At 47.1% G+C, this 22516-nt stretch overlaps 1 protein-coding gene across 1 annotated transcript; it reads left to right on the forward strand.

Moving 5' to 3' along the window:
• Positions 1 to 1444: 1444 nt before the first annotated feature.
• Positions 1445 to 21097, forward strand: LOC311185800 (kinesin-like protein KIF22; the record flags this gene model as incomplete). Its single annotated transcript, XM_084256619.1, is given in 6 exon segments — positions 1445 to 1459; positions 4971 to 5145; positions 5148 to 5419; positions 6013 to 6156; positions 6158 to 7238; positions 21045 to 21097. Coding segments are annotated over 6 exon segments (1740 nt in total).
• Positions 21098 to 22516: the final 1419 nt, after the last annotated feature.

Raw genomic sequence — 22516 nt, forward strand, 5'->3', positions numbered from 1 at the left:
TCCGTCAGAGCCTTCACCTGCCGGTCGCCGTTACTTTCACATAAAAACAGGGACGTCAAAACCCGTGAAAACCGCTGGAGAGACGAGCCCGGGCTGTTCCGGCCCATCAGCCCCTTGTAAATGCTGTGAGGAGGCGTCGCCTCCCCGCCTGCCACCACCACCCGGGTGGACGTTTCCAGAGCTGCTGGTCCCCAGGGCCTTGGGGGTCCAGCTCAGAACTCAGCATTTAAGTTTACAAAGCAAAGCATTCTGAATCCTCGTCAAACGCCTGAAGACGGGGCTCACGGCCTGGCCACGCCGCTCTGACCGGACCCTCCCACTGCTGGGGCGGCCTCGGGCCCAGCCAGGAGTGGGTGTTGCCAGCTGCAGACTCCACTTCTGACCCCAAAGCCACACCCAGAGTCCTGGGCACTGACCTGTCCTTACGCCACTGCTGTGACTGCTGGGCCCTGCTCCCCGGGGGGTCTCTCCCACGGCCGGGTGGTGACGTGTTGTCACCGTTTCAGCCCTCACACGGGTCAGTCTGGTCGGCGGCTCCGCTCTCGCTCAGTCTGACAAGCTGAATGGGTAATGAGGTGACCGCACCCTGGGCTCGGGACTCGGTTTCTAAGTCAGACGTGCGAGACAGCTGGGGGGAGCTCTAGTCCCAGCCCCCCTGGCTGTGTCCAGGCCTATTACGAGCACCCCTGGCCGAAACCCGTCCTCATTCTCTTCCGCCGCGTGGGGCACACACAGCTGGTCTGGGAGGCCGGGACCCCGCACCCTCTCCAGGCCTTATCTTGGCTCAAGTGCTTACTGAGCGCCCATCCCGTCCTCCTGGCCCGGGGCTGCTGGCTCCGGGTCTCCACCCGACCTGGTCCGCACCCCGGTGTTTAAAAAGGCAAAGCCCACAGCCCATCCTGCCGAGGCGGGGCCGGTGAGCGGGCCTGGGGCCCTCTGCCCGTGTTCCGGCTCTCCGCTCACGCTCATGGCCTCATCCTGGGGTCTCCTGCCACCGGGACAGGCCGTCCCTTTACCGCAGACACGCACGCCGAGTCATCCCACGTACAGCACGCCTCTGAGCGAAGCAGAACGTGCCCCTGCGTCTTGTTCAACAAAATACGGCAGGCCCAAACACTGTCAGGGTCAGCAGGCATCATGCAGAAGAACCCAGAGGACACCAGCGAACTCGGGAGACCAAAGGGAGTACAGATTCCCCTGAGAAATCTGAAGCCAGGCCGCTGACACAATCCCTGGTGGTGGATGTGGGGACACTCATTCCAAAAAGAAGGCCTAGCGCTAGCAATGGAGTGGGCATCGAGGGCTGCTGGGAGTGGGGTCCTGAGCAGGATTATGACGGGGAGCTCCTGGCCCTGGATGCTCCCCCCGGAACTGACGGACACCTGGGCAGACGACAGGCTACCTGACGCTGGATACCAGCCCGTCTGTCAGGAAAGGTGCCGCCATGGCTGGGCTTCAAGTAAGGAGTACGGGCCATTTGCTTTTTAAAAAGTAGATGAGCTTGACACTAATTTGAAAGGGAATTTGAGTACAGCTGCGCAGAAGCCCCACTTGGGAAGCCTGAGAGGTGAAGTTCTGCCAATTCATAGCCCCCCTTTCTACTGCTTTCAACAAAACTTCCCACATCACCAAGAGCCTCCAGTTGTGACCAGTGGCTCTGAGTGAGGTTCACTTGGATTCCTTCTACTTCCCTAGATCTTCTCCTGGTGTCTTTGGGTGTTTAACTCTCCCTCCTGTTTATCCAGATGCCTGGGAGTTAACCCCAGGACACACCTCTGCACTGGAAATCCCCCCCCCCCCCCCCAGAACATTAGCGTCACTGCAGGTTGTCTGGGGCAGGACCAACACTGGCACTTTTGCTGTGCCTGGTCAGTGCTAAATGTAGCAAGAGGAAGTTATTGAAGGCCAGTGTCTCTTCAGGTCGCTGAGGACATTACTCAAAACAAGAAAATGAGGGGCAGCAAATGGGGCTGAAGTGTCAGGGAAATGAAGAGAGGCTAGTACTAAGTACCCCTTGAGTTAAGGAGGGAGAGGCTGAGTGAGACATGGGGATTCTTCACGTGCCAGAACCTAAAGAGCTGAAGACAGCAAAGGCATGTGGGACTGTGCCTCAGATCACTTTGCTCAGGACAACAGATGCTGTAGTGCTGGAAATAAAGCTAGGCTTTCTCTAGGATGGGGAGCAGGCTAGTGGCAGGCCGGGACTGGCAGTGGTTGGCTGGTTTGGTTCTGTGGGTACAGGAGCTGCCTGAGGAGTAGGCGTAGCATGGCCAAGCTGTGAAAATGAGCAACAGGGCCTCAGTGGTGACCACTAATAACAAGACCAATTCAGTCACAGAAACATTAGTGGTAGGGTGAACGGTTATTACTTGCTTTTTCTACTTGCCTATGTGTATTAGCTCATTGTGTAGTCCTGTAACTCACGAGCCCAATTTATTATTCTTGTTTTATAAGTGAAGAAACTGAGCTTCCTTCCTGCCAGGCACACCTGAGTCCCATGATCCTGGAGGACCCGAGCTGCCCCTCCTCACCAGGAGACGCAAGCTTCATAGATCACAATCTATGGCAGAGGGGAGCAGCAGGGAGGCCGGATGGGAGGTTACCACAGCTAAAGCACTAAACAGAGCTGGCTATGGAGATGGAGGAGGCAGAGGTAACCCACCTCATTCCTCAAGAATTGAAACAATATTTAAGCCCCATTGCCGCGGACCAGCACAGCAGTAGACGATGAGGCCACCTCGGGGTTGAGAGAAGCGTGCAGGGTGGTCAGGGCGTCGGTGAAAGAAATGACAAACAGACACACTTCAAGAGTGAAAATCTGAGTAATTTTGAGTTTGTGACCAGTATATGTTTTCCAAAAGCACAGGGACAATGAATATCAATGAAATCAGCTTGCTCGTGTCTATCACCATCAGGGAGGTGATCTACAGAACAAGCAATGACTTTTTTTAGAAGAAAGGAAGTTTAGAAAGACAAATAAGGGATTAAAGTTTGTAGTTCTAGAAGGACGGGATAAGATTTTTAGCATTCTTGTAGTGGTTCCTGGTGGTCGTTATGTTTTGATAAGCTTCTGCCTTTTCAGGGAACTTCCGCTGAACTTCCTCTGCTTCAGGGTGTTATGCTGTTCTCCCCCTGCGCGCTGGTTGCCCAGCCGGACCTAGGGACCGTGGCGAAAGCCATTTCTAAAGGTCACTGCAAGGGGAGGTGCAGCAGGTCCCCCTTTGTTTTTAGAAGGGAGCTGGAAGGCGTACATATCTCGTTGAAGACGATGAATGGACCTGTGAAGTAAGCGGGCACAGAGGGGAAGGAGTAAACAAAGGAGCAGGACGAGTAGGGAAAGAACAATAAAGGAGAGAACGAGGTGATACCAGTGCGTAGGAGTCAAAGATTGGAGAGTGGAAGCTAGAGAATGAGCAAAGGAAGAGAGTGAAGTGTGCAGATGAGACTTACTGACAGCAGAAATTTCAGCTTGGAGAGACGAAAGGTCATGAGAAAGGTCATTGTCTTGCCAGATGCCCAATAGGTGATGTTTGGTGAGATTCCAATGTAAGGAAGAGTTATAATGTAAAGGCGTAACACAAATGAAACGAAACTGAACATGGCAACGAGTAGACAGTTGGTGTTTGAGAAGTTGAACCTCATTGCCAATAGCAATAACAATTTCTTCCAGAGCATTTAACTTTCTAACTTATAATCAATGTCCCGCTGTATTGCGAGCGCCATGGACACGTTTTGGGTAAGGTCATTTACAAAAGCAGCTGTCTTAGCTTCCTGAATTAAAGCAACAGAGGAAGCAGCTAAAGAGGTAACTAAGGAAATCAGAGCGGCAATGCCTAGAATAAGGGTGGCAATAAAACGTTTGGGACGAAGAAGAGCATGTACTTCATCTAAAACTTGCATGGCAGTATTATCATACCAAGGCATATCATGTAAATCAACAGGTAACATAACATAGGAGGGTCTTTTGAGCAAGACCACCACAGGATATAGACGAACAAGAGAGGGGATAATACAATTAGTAACAACGCAACTGGAACAATGAATGGAGTAAGAAGTCCCACGCGATTGAATGCGTGTAGCTGAGGCGATCCCCAGAAGTATAGTGAAGGGGTATCCAACATAGGCACGCACTGGGATCTTAGTGGTGTTCTGTCCAGGTTGTTTGAATTGTACATCAAAGGCAGCGAAAAGACGAAGGAGTTCAGGCTTTATGACAGAGCTTTCTGTTCAGGGAACCGGGTTATTCAGTCCTGCCAATGGAGGCAAGCTTTCTCATCATTTTCAGAGGTGTCTGGAACCCTACGAACAAAGCAGCAGTTTCTCCACATTTTAGTTTAGCTCTATGTCAGCTCCCTGGAAGAATTGTACTGAAAGCCACATAAAAGGTTAGCTCTGCTAGAAAAAGAAAAAAAAATATATATATAAAACATTGCTGTAGAGTGTGGTCAGTCAAAACAAGAAAACTTTGTTGAATCAAGGCAAAATGTAAAAACATTTTCAATGTTATGCCAAACAAAAACAGTAAAAATCAGGTGTATTAACAGTTTATACAGTTCTTTGTAGAAAAATTTTTTTTTACTCTCAAAAGTTTATCATTTTGAATCAATTGAGGCCTTTTCTTTTTATATTGTGTAGAAACAAGTCCTGCAGACATTAAATCATTGAAGTATATAATATTGCAAGGCAACAATTATTGACAACTTACATACATTAGGTATTGAAAGATTTTGTTTTAGAAAACCAATGTTAACATTTTTGTACATATTAGAGTTTTACCATTTTTTCAAGTGACAGTGATTCCCTTGTAGTGTAACTTTACCAGGTAAACCAGATAGGATAAATTTATCTAATGTCCTTCCCAGGAGGAAAAGGAGAAAGTTTGTGGAGTATCTCTAAAGCTCTGCTTGAGGTTCCACAAAATTTCCTTTAATTGATTAAATGACAGGCTACCAAATTTTACTTTAATTTAGATTTTTGGGAAGCTGTGTCATAAATACTTAGAAAACAATCAGCCAGGTGTGATTCCCCGGGCTCTCATGGACCTCCTACAGCTCACAAGGGAGGAGGGTGCTGAGGGCCGGCCATGGGCCCTCTCTGTCACTATGTCCTACTTAGAGATCTACCAGGAAAAGGTATTAGATCTCTTGGCCCCCAATCAGGAGACTTGGTGATACGAGAAGACTGCGGAGGAAACATCTTGATCCCCGGCCTCAGGCAGAAGCCCATCACCAGCTTTGCTGATTTTGAGCAGCACTTCCTGCCAGCCACTGGAAATCGAACTGTAGGAGCCACCCGTCTCAACCAGCGCTCCTCGCGCAGTCACGCTGTGCTCCTGGTTAAGGTGGACCATCGGGAACGTCTGGCCCCATTCCGCCAGCGGGAGGGGAAGCTCTACCTGATTGACTTGGCTGGCTCAGAGTGTAACAGGGTGGTCCCCAGGAAAGGGGGAGGTTCCAGGTTCCCTGCCCCACCCAAGGGAGGGTGGAGCTGAGCAGGAAGAGGAGAAGCTGCAGAAGAGACTGAGGAAGCAGGATGGAGCCAGGAGACCTGGAGGAGGCGCAAGGAGCCTAGAGACACGTGAAGAAACTGCGCTTGTCTTTTGGTCGTGGACGGGGTGACACAGATGTGGGTGAGACCCATGGGGAGGTGACAATGGCAGCTTTTATCTTGATGTTGATTTTGCTCTTTTCCTTCCAGGCTTGTTTGGTTGTTTCTGACCCTTTTCTGTGGGTCCCCACTGGAAGATGCTTTAGACTTGTGGCAGGCTGTGGGGCCTTGCTCTGGGCCAATCCCATATGGATGGACTTTTACCCACGAGGGGACGGGTAACTTTGGGTGCTTCATTTAGAAACTAGACTCTTTGCCTTACCTGTATTGTTTCCTAGTTTTATTAAAGTTCCTTCCCATTAAAGTCTCCTATGTTTTGTGTTGATGCAGCGGATGGCAGAACCCATTTAGAATGGGCAGGTTTGCGGGTCTTGGGCTGCCCCTCTCCCTGTCCTATAACAAGAGGACAACCGGTGCACGGGCAACAAGGGCCTGCGCCTGAAGGAGAGCGGGGCCATCAACACTTCCCTCTTTGTGCTGGGCAAGGTGGTGGATGCGCTGAACCAGGGCCTCCCTCATGTGCCTTACCGGGATAGCAAGCTCACTCGCCCTGCTGCAGGACTCTCTGGGTGGCTCAGCTCACAGCATCCTCATTGCCAACATTGCCCCTGAGAGACATTTCTACCTAGACACAGTCTCTGCACTCAACTTTGCTGCCAGGTCAAAGGAGGTGATCAACTGGCCTTTTACCAACGAGAGCCTACAGCCTCATGTCTTGGCACCTGTTAAACTGTCTCAGAAAGAACTACTAGGCCCATTGGAGGCAAAGAGTGCCCGAGGTCCTGAAGATGAGGAGACTGGGAGTCCTGAGCCCCCAGCAGCCCCCTTCTCTGCTTCCCAGAAACGCAGTCCTCTACAGAAGCTAAGCAGTATGGATCCGGCTATGCTGGAGCGCCTCATGAGTTTGGACCGTCTGCTAGGCTCCCAGGGGAACCAGGGAACCCCTCTGGTGAGCACCCCCAAGCGCGAACGGATGGTACTCATGAAGACAATGGAGGAGAAAGATTTAGAGATTCAGAGGCTTAAGATGAAGCAAAAAGAACTGAAAGCCAAGGTGCTGGCCCAGGAGGCTGCAGACCCAAAGGAAAAAGAGAATTGCTCTCCCACAATGCTCCAGCCCCTTGCCCGCTGCATAGTCACAGTGGCTAAACCTCTCAAAAAGGCTGTAGTGATGCCCCTACAACTGATTCAGGAGCAGGCAGCATCCCCAAATGCGGAGATCTACATCCTGAAGAAGAGAGGTCGAAAAAGAGAGCCGGAGTCCCTGGATGCCTCAGAGCCAGAAGAGAAGACTGAGGATTGCTGGGAGCGGCAGATCAGTCCGGAACTACTGGCCCATGGGCGTAAAAAAATATTAGATGTGCTGAACAAAGGCTCACTCTGGGATATGCGCAGCCTGCGGCGCATTGGAGAAAAGAAGGCCCAACTCATCTTGGGCTGGAGGGAGCTCCACGGCCCCTTCAGCCAGGTGGAGGATCTGGAACGCGTGGAAGGCATATCCGGGAAACAGATGAAGTCGTTCCTGAAGGCGAACATCCTGGGTCTAGCCCCTGGCCAGCGGCCCCACCTGACTGCCGGCATCTCATCTTACTCCGCCTTTAATGTTTGTTTTTTTTTTCTTTTAAATCCTTGTATAACCGCGTGTTATAAATACAGATTTATCTTGGGGGGGGGGGGGGGGAAGAAAACAGCAAAAACAACCATATTTAATTTTTATAAAAATTATAGCCCTGAGTATAATATTGACAATCAAATCATAACCTTTAATTGTCATCTCAAAAATCTTAGTTTTTCAGACACTAAAAGACATTATGTACCCAAAATCATTAACCTAGACAAGGGCCAAGATTATACCCAATGTTAGTGTATAGGTACATGTTTTGAAACAACCCATTAGATTAAAACTCAGTTATTATTAACCAAAAATTATTTTAGCTAATGTGTTCCCAAAATACTAAAATAATATAAATCATTTGAGTATACAAAATTTGTTTTTTGTAAAATTTCTTTGAGATTTTTAACACTTTCCTTAGCCTTGTTATTTTTTAATTATTTTAGACCTTCAACATTTGCTTTAACACTTATCACTTTACTTTTAGGACCATTAAAATATCTATTTTTAATACATGTTTTTCTTTGTAAACACACATTTTACATTACATCGATTTAGGATTGTCACATCTTTCATTAGCAGTAAGGCATTATAATACTGTTATTTGTTTGTACTAGATGACTTAAATGTGAACACACAAGGTAATATGACATTAGAATTTTTAGCTTTCACAAATAGGTGCAAAAAGTAAACCTGAAAGTTTAGTTGTAGTTTTAGTTTCTGTTATGACTGGAATTCCATTTTGCATGGCTGTTAATAATATAATGGCACATACCTAGGTTTTTCTAGGCTAGCTAATAAAGAAGCAATTAGGCAAATTAATAAAAACAAAACAAAAAAAAAAATCAGAGCACCATATAGATACTATGTACATTTTTCTAGGAAGGACAAAAGTACTTTTTATACCAGAAATTTCTTGTTTGAAATAAACACATTTAAACAAAGTATTTATAACTTTAAGGCATATATACTTTGAATTATATTATAAAATTTAAACTAGTTTGTTTATTAAAAAATTGTTTAAGATCTTAAGATTTGTTTTATGATAATTTATAAAGGTGCCATCTATAATTAGTCCTCTGGAGGTAAAAAACAAAACAAACACAAAGACAGACAAACAGATACAGAGATCTCTTGATAACATTTAAAATTTTGGCCAAAAGCTCTCCTGAAAAAAAAAGAAGGGAATGGAGGCATCACACTCCCAGACTTCAAGCTATACTACAAAGCCATAATCATCAAAACTGCATGGTATTGGAACAAGAACAGACATACAGACCAATGGAATCGAATAGAAAATCCAGAAATAAACCCACAGATTTATGGTCAACTAATCTTTGACAAAGGAGCAAAGAATATGCATTGGAGCAAAGAAAGTCTGTTCAATAAATGGTGCTGGGAAAACTGGGTCGCTACATGCAAAAGAATGAAGCTTGACCACTACCTCACACCATACACAAAAATCAACTCAAAATGGATTAAAGAACTAGACATAAGACCTGAAACCATAAAATATATAGAAGGAAATATAGGTGAAACACTACGTGATTTGCACATCAAAGACATCTTTATAGACACATCACCCAAAGCAGTGATAGTGAAGGCAAAGATAAACAGCTGGGACTACATCAAATTAAAGAGCTTCTGCACAGCAAAAGAGACAATAACAAAAACAAAGAGAAACCCCACCGACTGGGAGAACATTTTTGCACCCAACACTAATGATAAAGGACTGATCACAAAAATCTGCAAAGAGCTGATGAGACTCAACAACAACAAAGAAAATAATCCAGTCAAAAAATGGGCAGAAGAGCTAAAAAGAAACTTCTCTGAAGAGGAAATGCAAATGGCCAACAGGCATATGAAAAAATGTTCAACATCACTTGCCATCAGGGAAATGCAAATCAAAACTACCATGAGATACCATCTTACACCAGTGAGAATGGCACATATTAAAAAAACTAGCAACAACAAATGTTGGCGAGGGTGTGGAGAAAAAGGAACTCTTCTGCACTGTTGGTGGGAGTGCAAACTGGTCCAACCACTGTGGAAAGCTGTGTGGAGATTTCTGGACCTACTAAACATAGAGCTTCCATATGATCCAGCAATTCCACTCCTAGGTATTTACCCAAAGGACACAGAAACATCAATTCCAAAGAACACCTGCACCCCTATGTTTATAGCAGCACTGTTTACAATAGCTAAGCTTTGGAAACAACCCAAATGCCCAAAAATAGATGACTGGATCAAGAAGATGTGGTACATATATACCATGGAATATTACTCAGCATTCAAAAAAGATAAACACATGCAATTTGCAGCAACATGGATGGCGCTGGAAGGGATCATGCTCAGCGAAATAAGCCAAAAAGAAAAAGAAAAATACCGGATGGTCTCACTCATAGCAGGAATCTAGAAAACTTAAATAAGGGACCAGGAAAATGAATATAAGAAAGTGAAAATCAAAATCAACAAAAAACTATGAACCAGAGACACTTTTAGGAGGGCGGGGGCGGGAGGGGAGGGATTGGGGTCAGAATGGGGGGGCTGCAATTGTATGGGGAATATAACAATAAAATTTAAAAAAAAAAAAAATAATAAAATTTTAGGGCCTCCCCGGTGGCGCAGCGGTTGAGCGCTGGGTTGCGAAGCTGCCTGCGGCCTCTGCGGCGCCGGTTCGATCCCCGGCTGCTCCCCGGCCACCAGAGGAGGGTCCCACATGGCGCGCAGACCTCTCCTGCCGCCCGCTGCTCCCCTCAGCAGTGTACTTCGGTCCTTCTGCCTGCTCTGCTCCCCGCTCTGGCTCTGGTGAATTCTCTCACCCTCCCGCGCTTCTGACTGTACCCAGTGCATGTATAAACAAAACAAACAAACCAGCAAACAAATAAAGCATGCCTCTATAAAAAAAAAATAATAATAATAATAAAATTTTGGCCATGTGTATATATTTTGAAACAGTTATTTTACCAATATGTGTGAAGATACTGAGGTTTTTAATGAGTTAACAGCTAAAATCTGTACACAGAATAAGTGTCTAATCTTACTTATTACCAAAGACCTTGGGCTCGAGACCACAGCAGTCACGGCAATTTACTTTTTTTTTTTTTTGATAAGAAAATATTTTTGGAGTTTACATTTTTAAGAAATGATTATTTGGCTTTAGGTTGTTAACATATTATTTCACTGGGAACGGTCATATTTTAAAACATAAAAGTACACTGTTATCTTGAGAACAGGAGAAGAGGTAAATTTTTACAGTCTGCCTGTAAAATTTGAGGTTTAGAATTTAGCTCAAAAATGTCTGTATCATCACTTTATGTTTTACCAGGTTTGTTTTAACAAGAAACTTAATCTTTTACAGGACCAATAAGTAAAATTAAAAGCTTTTATTCAACCAATAAGGATTTTGTATAGCTTGTTAGCACATCAAAAGTAACTCAGCAGGGCCTCCCCGGTGGCACAGCGGTTGAGCGCTGGGTTGCGAGGCTGCCCGCGGCCTCTGTGGCGCTGGTTCGATCCCCGGCTGCTCCCCAGTCACTGGAGGAGGGTCCCACATGGTGCGCAGACCTCTCCTGCCGCCCGCTGCTCCCCTCAGCAGTGGACTTCTGTCCTTCTGCCTGCTCTGCTCCCCGCTCTGGCTCTGGTGAATTCTCTCACCCTCCCGCGCTTCTGACTGTACCCAGTGCTTGTATAAACAAACAAATGAAACTAAATAAATAAATAAACATGCCTCTTAAAAAAAATAATAAACTTTAAAAAAAAAAAAAAAAGTAACTCAGCAGTTGTTGCCTAAGACAATTTAGACTTTAAAATCAGAGAAACACAGGGAAATGGAACTTTTTTTTGTAGAATGAACCAAAATAGTTATTTAAGGTGGATAATAGAAAGGTTCAGTCCTCCACAGCAGGAAGGTAGTCGAGACCTGTCAGTGATCCCAACACTGGAGAAAAAGTCCAGGCAGCTGCTTGTTGAGATCAAGGGCAGCCTCCACCAGCCCACTGCAGTGGGTTCAGACTATTTTAATAAAAACCTTTTATTTATATTATAGTCATATAGTCTCATACACTCATATTTAACCATTTTTTATAACTTTATCAATTGTGAATGAACTTTGAATACTATTATTTAAAAATGCTTTATTTATTTATTTATTTTAAAAGAAACAAATGGCAAAAAACTTCACTGGGGGGAACCTAGCCTCTTCCCCAAATAATTAACAGGAAAAGATTGGAGTATTTTTTCTTTCATTTAAGATCATGTCACATTATTTGCTACTTGTTTTTGAGTTTTTATTTTTATGTCAACACTTTTAGCCAAGTCCGAGCTGGAAATTTGGGCTGGATTTTGAAATGGTCTCATAATTGGGAACCCATGCCTCTGCAAAGAGGTCAGCAGCATTGGCTCTAGAATCAACTTTTGGCTTTTGAAAAACAATTTTACTATCCCAAGAATTCTGATAACTTTCTCTACTACTGCAGGCTATTTTTTGTTTTACCTTTTGTTTTGTATATTTCATTTTGCCTCCAGCCAGGCAAAAAACAACCTATCTGTTCAGGCAACTGTTTTATTAATACGGGGCTGTCATTTAGGGATACAGACAGCCATAAGTTTTTGAGTTTTTTATTTATTTATTTGTTTTTTTTTTTTTTTTCCAGACCCTTGATCTAGTGCCGCGGGGGAAGCATTTAAGCAAACTTTAATGTAATCTTGAAGTATACCAGTTTTTCTTATAGGTCTAATTAGTTCTTTACAGAGGGAATTAGCATTTTCCCATGCAAGTTGTTTAAACAATAAATCTCGTGCTCCGGAGGATGGAAGAACCTTATCCAGAGCAGTTTCTAATCTAGCCACAAAATCCTGGTACATTTCATCCTGGCGCTGGTGTATATCAGTGAGATTAGTGGGTTTGTACTCAGGTGAAGGAAGATTTTTCCATGAGGCAACTGATAGTTTATTAATTTCAATTAGGACATCTTTTGAAAGGGCAGCTTGTCTGCGTACCTCAGCATATTTGTCTGTTCCCATGAACATAGAAAGGGAAATTTTCTCAGCCTTGACCTCATTATCATGCTTCTTAAGGAAGGCATGTACTTGGTCCTCATATTCCATGTGAAATAATACATACATTCCTGAAGGAAGAACAGCCTTGGCAAGATTATGCCAGTCATAAGGGGTCATCCAAGTGGCTGATAACATGTCAATAATTTGATAAGTATAAGGAGAGTTATGACCTGTTGTCTGTACGGCTGACTGTAATTTTTTAAGAGTTTTTATGGGGATGGCCTCCCATGCAGGGCCTTCATCAGCGCGAGACAAAGCCGGAGGTCCGGCAACGGGAAAAGTAAATGAAAAATCTCCTTACTGGCCTTTCTTGCTGATCCTAAAATGCCACCTAGGGGCCCTTGATGGGCTTTGATATGATTAGGATTATTATGTAATGCAATTTTAGGTTTGGTAACAACTGGAAAAAGGTTAGCGGGTGGGCGGGAGGGTTTATCATTTTTGAAAGCTAATTTATCTAGCATTTCAGTATAGTCATGATCATTAAACTCATCCTCTGACTGGGAAAGGGATTCCTTTGATACGGGAGCAGAGGCTTGAGCGAATAATGACGTGTTTAGATCATTATTGTTTTTAGGATTATCCTGAACGTCATCCTGTTGGCCTTCCCACAATTCTGCCTCAGTGGCATTAACCAACAAATCTCTAATTTGTACCCACAAGGACAGAGCCTGTCTCGGAACCTGAGATGGTCCATGAAGGGCATAAAACTCTTTCACTTCTTTTCCTACTTTCTTCCAAGTTTCCAGTGACAAACTACCTTCTTCAGGAAACCACAGGCATACCCGTAATATAAATTTATAAAGTTGCAGTAGAGCTTTCTTATTTACTTTAATACCTCGTGTTTCAATCATATTTTTTAATATAGATAGAAAAAGATTTTTGTTTTGGGTCTGTAATTGACCCATGGTCTCGTGGTGCTTTTGTTCACTCAAGCAAAGAGTGAGGGTCCCATATGGCATGCAGACCTGCTGCTCCCCTCAGCAGTGTACTTCGGTCCTTCTGCCTGCTCTGCTCCCCGCTCTGGCTCTGGTGAATTCTCTCACCCTCCCGCGCTTCTGACTGTACCCAGTGCATGTATAAACAAAACAAATTTTGCAGTTCACAACTAGAAACTAGAAAAACAGAAGCACCCCAAACCAGTAGAAAAAATAAAAATTAGCGCAGAAATACATGAAATAGAAAAAAAAAATTCAAAAAGATGAGTGAAACCAAGAGTTGGTTCTTAGAAACAACTAAATTGACAAGCCATTATTAGCTATGCTTACAAATAAAAGAGAAAACCAAGGGCCTCCCCGATGGTGCAGCGGTTGAGCGCTGGGTTGCGAAGCTGCCCGCGGCCTCTGCAGCGCCGGTTCAATGCCTGGTTCCATCCCCGGCTGCTTTCCCAGAGTGAACCCAAGGACCCCGCACTCTACAAAACTCCAACAGCACCGCGCCCGCCCGGGGGCCACAGGCCACGAGGGGACCCAGGGGCGGGATGCGCAGCACCTTCCCCACCTCACTCAAGCGGCACCTGACACCCTTTAAGAAACCAATTTTTCTCAGGTTGGGCGGGGGAGGGAATTCCGCCCTGGTGCGGCTTTTCAACAAGTGCGCCAGGTCAGGCTAGTCTGAGAAACGAGTAGGGAGCCCGGCACGGAGCCCCAGCACCGTCGCCAGCACCGTCGCCGGCCCCCCCCCAGCCCCCCCACTTTCCCTCGCGCCATGCCCACGCGCAGGGGCGGAGCGCGAAGACTCGCCGGCAGGTCCGAGCATCCTCCCAGCGGCGCCAGGGGTCAAACCTGAAGAAGCGAGTTCACGGGCCAGGCCCGGGTTTTTCCAGGCGGCTCAGCGCCGGCCCGCAGCACAGTCCCGGGCAGCGCAGCGCGAGGGGCCGCCGCCCTCGAGGCGGGAAAACCCTCCCGCCCGCCGCCTGGCCGCGCCCGGGGTGTCGGCCCGCGGCGGGAGCCAGAAGCCGGGTCACCCGGGCATCCTCGGGGCCGGGCGCCAACGCCCGGGAGCGCCGGCCCAGGCCCGGGCGGCCTGCGAGACCCGCACAACCCCCGCCAGAGCGCGCGGCCGTCGGGGGGGCGGGGGGGGGGGAGGCGGGAGGAGGCCGCCCCCCCACCCCGCTCTCGCCGGGCGGACGCGGCGGGGCCCACGGCGGCGGGGGCGGCAGGAGCGCCCGGGCGAGAGCGGCGCGGAGGGGGCGCGCCGGGCGGGGCGGGGAGGCCCCACCAGCGCGGCCCGCGCGGGCTCCTTACCTCACGGCCCCCTCGGGCTCGGGCTCAGCGACACCCGGGGAGCGCGGCGGCGGCCACCACCGGGCCGGGGCGCCGGCTGGGGGTGCAGGGCCCGGGGGTGGGGTGGGGGGCGGGGCGGCGGCAGCACCTCAGACCGCGGCCGCGCGGGCTTTAAGGCCCCGGCGCACGCTCATGACGTCAGCGCGCGGCCCGCCCCGCACGTGCGGCTTGTTTGGGCTCGCGAGGTCACGCCCCCGGCGCAGGGCTCCGCGCCCCGCTAGTGACGTTGCAGGCCTGTGATTTGGGGAGAAACCGAATTGTCTGCAGGAAATGGTGATGACGTGGAGGATATTTAATGCGTTAACTGCACCCCGTACACGCAGCCGGTCGCGGACAGCTGTGTGGGCTGCTCCCGGCTCCCCGCTCCTTCACCACCTGGCCCCCGACTCTGAGTGTCGGCGCTGAGGCTTCTGTCCAGTCAGCAGTGAGCCTGGCCCTGGGGGGGCCTTGTAACCTGTCATGCACTATTTTTCATGTTTTTGGCTTCTTTTCCTCTAAAGCTTCAGGAACGTCCCTTAAAGAATTGAACATGCTCCTCGTGCACCATTTTTCTCATGGCATTTAGATGCACCTGCTTTTATCCTTTGCAAATCTCCTGCCTCCTCCTTTTTCTGTCTCCCAAGGACAGAAATGACAGGAGGTGGGAGGAGTTTCTATTTATTTTTATTTTACGTCGTTCATTTTTAAACAATGTTTGCTTCCCCCCACCCCGTCATGTGCAGTCCCCATAGAAATTCCTCGACCAATGCGCCGCTGCACAGTCACCTCAGTCCTCTGTGCTCCTCCCGCCCTCCCTCCCCACCCCCTGCAGGATGTCTCTGGTTTATAATCATCTGTTTGTATTGGTTTTGTTGTGTATTGTTATTATTTTTTCCCCTTATGTCTTATTTTGTTCCCCTATATTCTCCCTAATGTTAGCTTTATTATTATTTTTTAATCAAACCAATGCAGACTCCTGCTTGAAGTAAAGTAGTACCACCTGGCTTGTAATGGTGAACAGCAGTTTCCCTGATTCTTAATCTCAGGGGTAATCACTCAACTCCTACTAACTTTGGGCTGGCGATTCACTCTTTATTCCTCGACTTGTGCCTACACCGCTTTTTTTTTTCTTTTTTTTTTTTTGGTTTTCAAGTTCTCAGGTTATTCTCTGCTGACTTGGAAGGTAATCTTGCTCTCATACCTCACAAACACTCCTTCCTCCCATTTGTGCCCCATCCTGTAATTTTTCCTTTCATCTTCTTTTGGAATTAATACTCACTTTTACATTGTCAGATACTATAGTTGCATATCTGTTAGCTTTTCCTTATCAGAATATGTCTTTATTTTACCTTCATTACTGATAAATAAATTTCCTTGGATATAGAATTTGGGGCTGATGATTCCCTTCCACCCATTGCCCCCTGGCCCCTTCAGCACATTAAGAACATCTAGTTTGGGGCCTCCCTGGTGGCATAGGGGTTACGCATCACACTATGAAGCAATCGAGGCCTCTGCAGCAGGAGTTCAATCCCCGGCCAGCCAGGGAGAAACCGACATGGCGCAGCAGACCTCTCCTGTCGCGCCCGCTGCTCCCCTCAGCAGTGTGTTTCGGTCGGCCTGCCTGTTCTGTTCCCCTCTCTGTTTTTGGTGAATCCTCTCACCCCCTGCATCTCTGGCCTGTACCCCAGCTCTTGTATCCATAAATAAATCTTTAAAAAAAAAAGAATATCTGGTTTTCATGATTTCTGATAAACCTAATTAATTCAATTACTGTTTTTCAAATTTTCTCATTATCTTTGATTTTCAACATCTTGATTATGAGATGCTTAAACTCCCTTCCAAATTTATCATGTGTGGGGTTTATTGAGTTTCTTTAACCTGCAAATTAATCTTCTGCTAGTGTTGACATGTTTTCAGTTTTTAGGTTTTCAAATACTTTTTCTGCCACATTTCTCTCTTCTCCAATCTTTTCCCTCTTTTATTTAGCTCCAATGCTTTCTATTTATCTACCTCATCTTTACTGCCTCTTTCTTCTCATTTTTTTTAAAGATTTATTTAAGCATACAAGAGCTGGGGTATAGGCCAGATGTGGGGGTGGGGGGTGAGAGGATTCACTAAAGACAGATCGTGAAACAGAACAGGTAGATCAACTGAATTACTGCGCCATGTGGGTTGCTCTCTGGCTGACCGGGAATTGAACTTGTGCTGCAGTAGCTGCAGAAAGCTTCAGAGGCTACAAGGCCCTTTCTTCTCCTTTTTATCTTAGTACTAAGTCCACTCACTTTTTCATGTGTTCAGGTATTATCACTTTACATTTTAAATGCCCTTATTTGTCTGATTAAATTTCCTAATTCCTCATTCATTAAAAGCATACTTCCTTTAGGTCTCCCTGGTGGCCTAGGGGTTAAGGCCTACCACAATGGCCTCAATTTGATCCCCGGCCAGGAGGGTGACCCACATGGCACAGCAGACCTCTCCTGTCTCGCCCACTGCTCCCCTCAGCAGTGTGTTTCAGTCAGTCTGCCTGTTCTGCTCCCCTCTGTCTCTGGTGAATCCTCTCACCCCTCTCCCCCACTCCGTACCTCTGGCCTACACCCCAATTCTGTGCAAAAATAAAATCTTTTTTTAAAAAAAGCCTATTTCCTTTTACATCAGTGAAGGTATTCAGAATAGCCGTGTTCAAGTACTTGTCTGGCTGGTAGTTACAGCATCTGGCTCCTTGTGGCGTGATCTGTTCATTATCTTTTTCCCCTGTATGCTGAAACATTTTGGATTGTATGCCTGACATCGTGACTGTTGTGTCGAGTCTAAATTCTGTGCTACTGTTCCCAAGCTTGTTGACCTTTTGGTTTCAGGAGCCTGCCAGGCTAGGGCAGCAGAATCTCCTGCCTGCCTGCCCAGTGGTTCCTATTGGTTCTTCCAACAGTTACAAAATGCTTCATTTGCATCCCATGAGCATATTTTCAGGGTTGGCCAGAGACTTGGGTGAGTCAATAGGTGGGACTCAAGGCTCCTCTTCCAAACTGGCTCCTTGTTTCAGCCTCGGCGCATGCACTCAGTCTTTGCTTTCTCTATTCTGTCCAAAGTGTAGAGGTGCTATTTGTGGGAAGACTGGCTGGTTAGGAGCTTTCTTCTAAGGGATGGAAGTTGACACCCTAACCCTCTAATACTTCAGCTTTCCTATTGACTAGAGTTCAATGGTTATGTAAAGTTTTTTGGGCTTTTTTATTGACTGACAAAAACATATGTGCCATTTTTTCTTACACAGTTTTTGGGGACAGAGTGATACACGTTTTATTCTTTAAAGCAATACTTGTTTTACATTTTGCCTACTTAAAACATGAAAACGTGTGCACACTTCATGGCCTTTTCTTTATGTCAAGAGAAAGGATATTTCTGATGGGCCAAACGGATCTTTGCAGGTAAACTGGCAGCATGACTAATGTAGCCATTGATTTAGTCACCTTCGGACAAGCATGAAAGAAAAAGAAAAGGCTTGCTTTTCTCCCTCACCTCCCAGTGGGTACAGGCTGGGCTGTCCCAGGGTAGCCTGTGATCAGGGCTGATCTAAGTCGCTGGCCTTATCTGCAGATGGATGGGTCAGAACAGACTCACTGAGGCTTCCTGTTTCTAGCTGACCACCAGCCACACCTCAGACTCTTTTTTGCCTTTAAAATGTAACTGGATTTGTTTCCCTGCTTCTCCTGTGAACACCCTGGGACACTTTGACAGTTATGCTGATGGTGGGTAATGGAACAAAATCTGCTTGGCCTCCATTTTGAAGACACCTGTGGTCACAGGACACAAGAGCTGTAACCTCAGAGCTGGAGAGGGTCGCTTCTGTCATAGTTTCCTTTGTAGTGCACCAGGCACTGCTGAGTGACTGAAACTTTCCAGGAAGATGCACACACTGCCTATCACTCTCCCCTACCTCACCCCACTCTCTCTAGCCCCACAGGCCCCTGGGCTGGCTCTTCACACTTGCTGAATCTAATGGAGTCCACCCGTGGGTCCGTTTCTGCTTAGACTCGTTTATCTTTACTAACTCCTGTTGTTTTTATTTTACTACTAAGCCCATTCATTATTTTTATTTATTTTTAAAGATATATTTATTTATGCATACAAGAATTGGGGTACAGGCCAGAGGTGTAAGAATTCACCAGAGACAGAGTGGGGAACAGAACAGGCAAATTGACTGAAATACACTGCTGAGGGGAGCAGTGGGGAGCAGTGAGTGAGACAGGAAAGGTCTCCTGCTCCATGTCAGCAATCTGGCTGGGGCTCAAACTCATGTTGCAGTGGCTGGAGATAGCTTGATAGTGCCGTGTCTTTAACCCCTGCACCACCAGGAAGGCCCCATCCATTATTGTTAAATTTTCAGATATGATCATTTTAATTTTAAACCACTCCCCGCTTTTTTCTGTTTCTCTGCTGAAGTGTTCTAGCTTTTTATTCATTACAAGCATATATGAGACCTAATATATGTTTTCTTTTCTGTTCATTTCAAATATAGTTGATGAAACCACTTGCACCTAAATAAAAGAAAGCATAGCTGAACACCCTCCAGCGCGGGATTCCAGCAGCTGATAAGAGAGTCCAAGTCCCCATGTTTCCATAACCTTCAGCCTGCAACTGGGAGATAGTTAGTGATGGAGTCTCTTTGAAGTTCCAACCAACCAACATTGGAATCCACCTACTAACTGTTTCTACAGTTCCCCTTTTTCTCCACAGCAGAGTGAAAGCAATAGAACACTCTGTTTAGCCATCAACAGTCCCCATCAAAGTGCTCTCCTCATGGCTTAGAAGGAGTGAGCCAGCCACAGCAGTGGTCTGGAGGGTGACTCAGTTGTTGTAAGCATGTTTTGAAAATTACGCCAGAAACTTGTACACAAATGTTCATCGTAGCATTAATCACAATAGCCAGAAAGTGAAAGCAACTCAGAGGCCCCTCACCTGGAGAGCAGATGAATAGAACATAGTCTAGCCGTATAATGGAGTATCACCCAACGCAGCAAGGAATGGGGTCCTGAGACACGCTACAACGTGGAGGAACCCTGGAAACATGCAGTCGAGTGAAAGAAGCCAAGTGTCAAGGCAAATCTGTAAAGACAGACAGTGGATTACAGGGTTCAAGGGACTGGGGTGGGAGGTTGAAGAGACAGGGGAGACTGCTGATGGCCTGGATTTCTCTTTGGGTGGAAGAAAATGTTTTAGACTGGATGGTGGTGAAGAGTACACAGCTCTGAGACTGTAATAAATACCGTTGAACTCTACATCTGCAGCGGGTAAAATGAATGGTAGGCATGTGAGTTGCTGTGGGGTGCTAAAAGCCCACCGAGAATTCCTCCCACCCCATAGTTCCTCCAGTGAGGGTATAGGACTGCGACTGCCCCCACCCAGTGTGGCACACCTAGGAGTGGGACCTGGTGGGTGGGGGGGGATGGCAGGCAGGCATCTACACATCTAAGGGGGCCTGCTCAGCCCGAGACACAGCTGCTTACCAAAGGGTGGATGCCTTGGAGAGCAAATTTGGGAGGGCTAGATTTCCAGAGGAGCCACACCATCTTCAAGAGGAGGATGGAGCCATGAGCCAGCTTCTCAGTGGGAAGGCACTCCCATCTACTCTGCAGGCTGAACACATGGTGCTGCTCACCCAGAAACCAGACAGTGAGCAAAGGGAAGGCCATGGGCCGGGTCAGGCCCACCTGAGGCTCCTCCAGGCTCCAGCCCGGTGGCTGCTGGTCCTGGGCAAGCTCTTCTACTCTTTGAGATTCTGTTCCTTATCTATAAAATAGGGAACAAAAAATTATCTGACGTGAAGTATAGCATCTTTAAAATTTTATATCTTAATAAGTTGAGTTAATTTTATTAGAATTCATTAAAATTTAGATTTTTTTAAATAAAAGATAAAAAAATAAAATAAAATATGTATGACCCATCGGGAGAGAACCCATGATTTGAAAGCCCAAGTGATTCGTGTTTGTAAGATTCCTACAACAATCCATGTAGCTCCTCTTTCCATACACCTCCTGCCTTTTGTCAGGGGCTGGGCTGGCCAGCTCCAGGGGACAGCAAGAGGCTGTTTTTATGCAGATACCAGACAACACTGCAGCAAAAAGTGCAGTAGGAGGTGCCAGGCTAAGTCTGCAAAGTTCTTTATGTGGATCCACTCATTTCAGCCTCAAAACAGCCCTGAGAAAATGCTACCATTCCCGTTTTATAAAAAACAGAGTTGAGGCTCAAAATGGTTAAAGGCCTTGGCCAATGTCTTCATCTTAGAAAAGCATTGCAGAGACAGATTCACTGGGCAACCCAACAGGAGAGCCTCTGCTTCCAGTCCTCTGCTGGGCCAGGGGCGGTGGGGAAGAAGAGGCCAGGGGTCGACAGCCAGTATCAGGAGACCCATCTCCTCCCCTCCAGAGCCCAGACTAGGGGCTTTCCAAGAGACCCGGATGTTGGGGCTGGCTCTCAACAGCTGTGCACCTATGTCTGCCCCCCAGCCTCCACCCTCACGGCGGAAGTAGACACCAAGCCCCTGGCTCTGGAGCCATAAGAAGGGTTCAGTTTGAGGGGAAGTGCCGCACCCTTTGACACAGGGGTCTGATGGAGATGGAAACCCAAGCAAGGCTTCTGAGAGCAGCCGCTGCATCCCGGATTGGCTGGGCCCTGCGGCTCTGGCTGCTGCTTTCCGCCTCAGGTGAGGGATTCTTCCCCCAGCCCCATTCTGAGCACTTCTCTTCATTTGTTAAAATAGGATTGGGGAGGAAGTCTGGTTCAGGAGAGGCCTATGAGGCCGGGGAGACCATGGGCTGGAGAGCAGCTGGTGCACAGTCGTGTGGACCGCTCACTGACAACCCCCAACCCCTGCAAGAACACAGGCCTAAGTGATGGAAGGGCCCAGAAAAGGAGGGGTCACTGAGGAAACTATTATTCTCCAGGTACTTGGGCCAGGCCTGGACAGACAGGGCAGCTTTAGTAGAAGGAGGAGGTTGGCTGCAAGGACCGGCTGCAACTGCAAAACCCAGGCAGCAGCTTGTCTGCAGGCTGAGGAGGCTCCTGTCAATGCGGAATGGGGACAGGGGTGTTCCCTCACTCTAATTTTGTGGATATGAGATCAGAGTGATCCTAGGTGCACATGTCCAGAGGGCAGGAGGGAAAGCGGGTGAGGGACAGAAAAGCCAAGGACTAAGACTGAAGACACTGGAGGTGACAGGACAAGTGGAGGGGACAGGGAATATGGGCCTCGCTTGGGCCACGGGGCTAGCCTGGGCTGGGGGGCCAGGTGAGGCTTTGAGACAAAGTGGTCAGGGGAAGTGGTGCAGAGAAGCCCAGAGAGGTCATCAGAAGAGAAGCCACTGGACCCCAGGCCTTGGTGTCTGTTTGTGGGGGGAGAGAGGGGCTTGTTCTTTTCAAAATGTGAAACCTTCGATTTCTGTCTGATTGTGATAGTAAAGCATGAAAAATAAATAGCAGTGGGCACATTAACAGGGATGAGACCTCTGTAATCCCAAACCCACACCCAGCTACTATTTAACAGTTTCAATATTTCCTTTGGACTTCCAAGTGCTCTACATCTTTGCCAAAATGAAGTATTTCCTGCCTTTTCCACATTAGCCGCCAGGTTTGGGAGGCTGCCCATCACCCTCACTGGTTTCCCAGATGACTGAGAGACGAGGCACCTTCCTGTGTGCCGACGGACCTTTTGGTGAAGGACCTGTTCAAATGTTTTGCCCATTTTTCTGTCGGTTTGACTTTTTCTTCATGACTTGTCGGGTCTGCCCATTGTCTACATACAACTCTGTCTGCTGTGAGCATTGTTTCCTCCACTCCATGGTATTCTCTGTTGTTAATGGTGTCTTTTGATAAGTGGAAGCTCTCAATTTTTATAGCTTGTTATGACCACAATTGTTCTAATTTGCTTGCAAAGATTTCTAAGATTCTTATTAAGATTTATTTTTTTAAAAAAAGATTT

Source organism: Talpa europaea (assembly GCF_964194135.1).
Source record: "Talpa europaea genome assembly, chromosome: 16".
Lineage (NCBI taxonomy): Eukaryota > Metazoa > Chordata > Mammalia > Eulipotyphla > Talpidae > Talpa > Talpa europaea.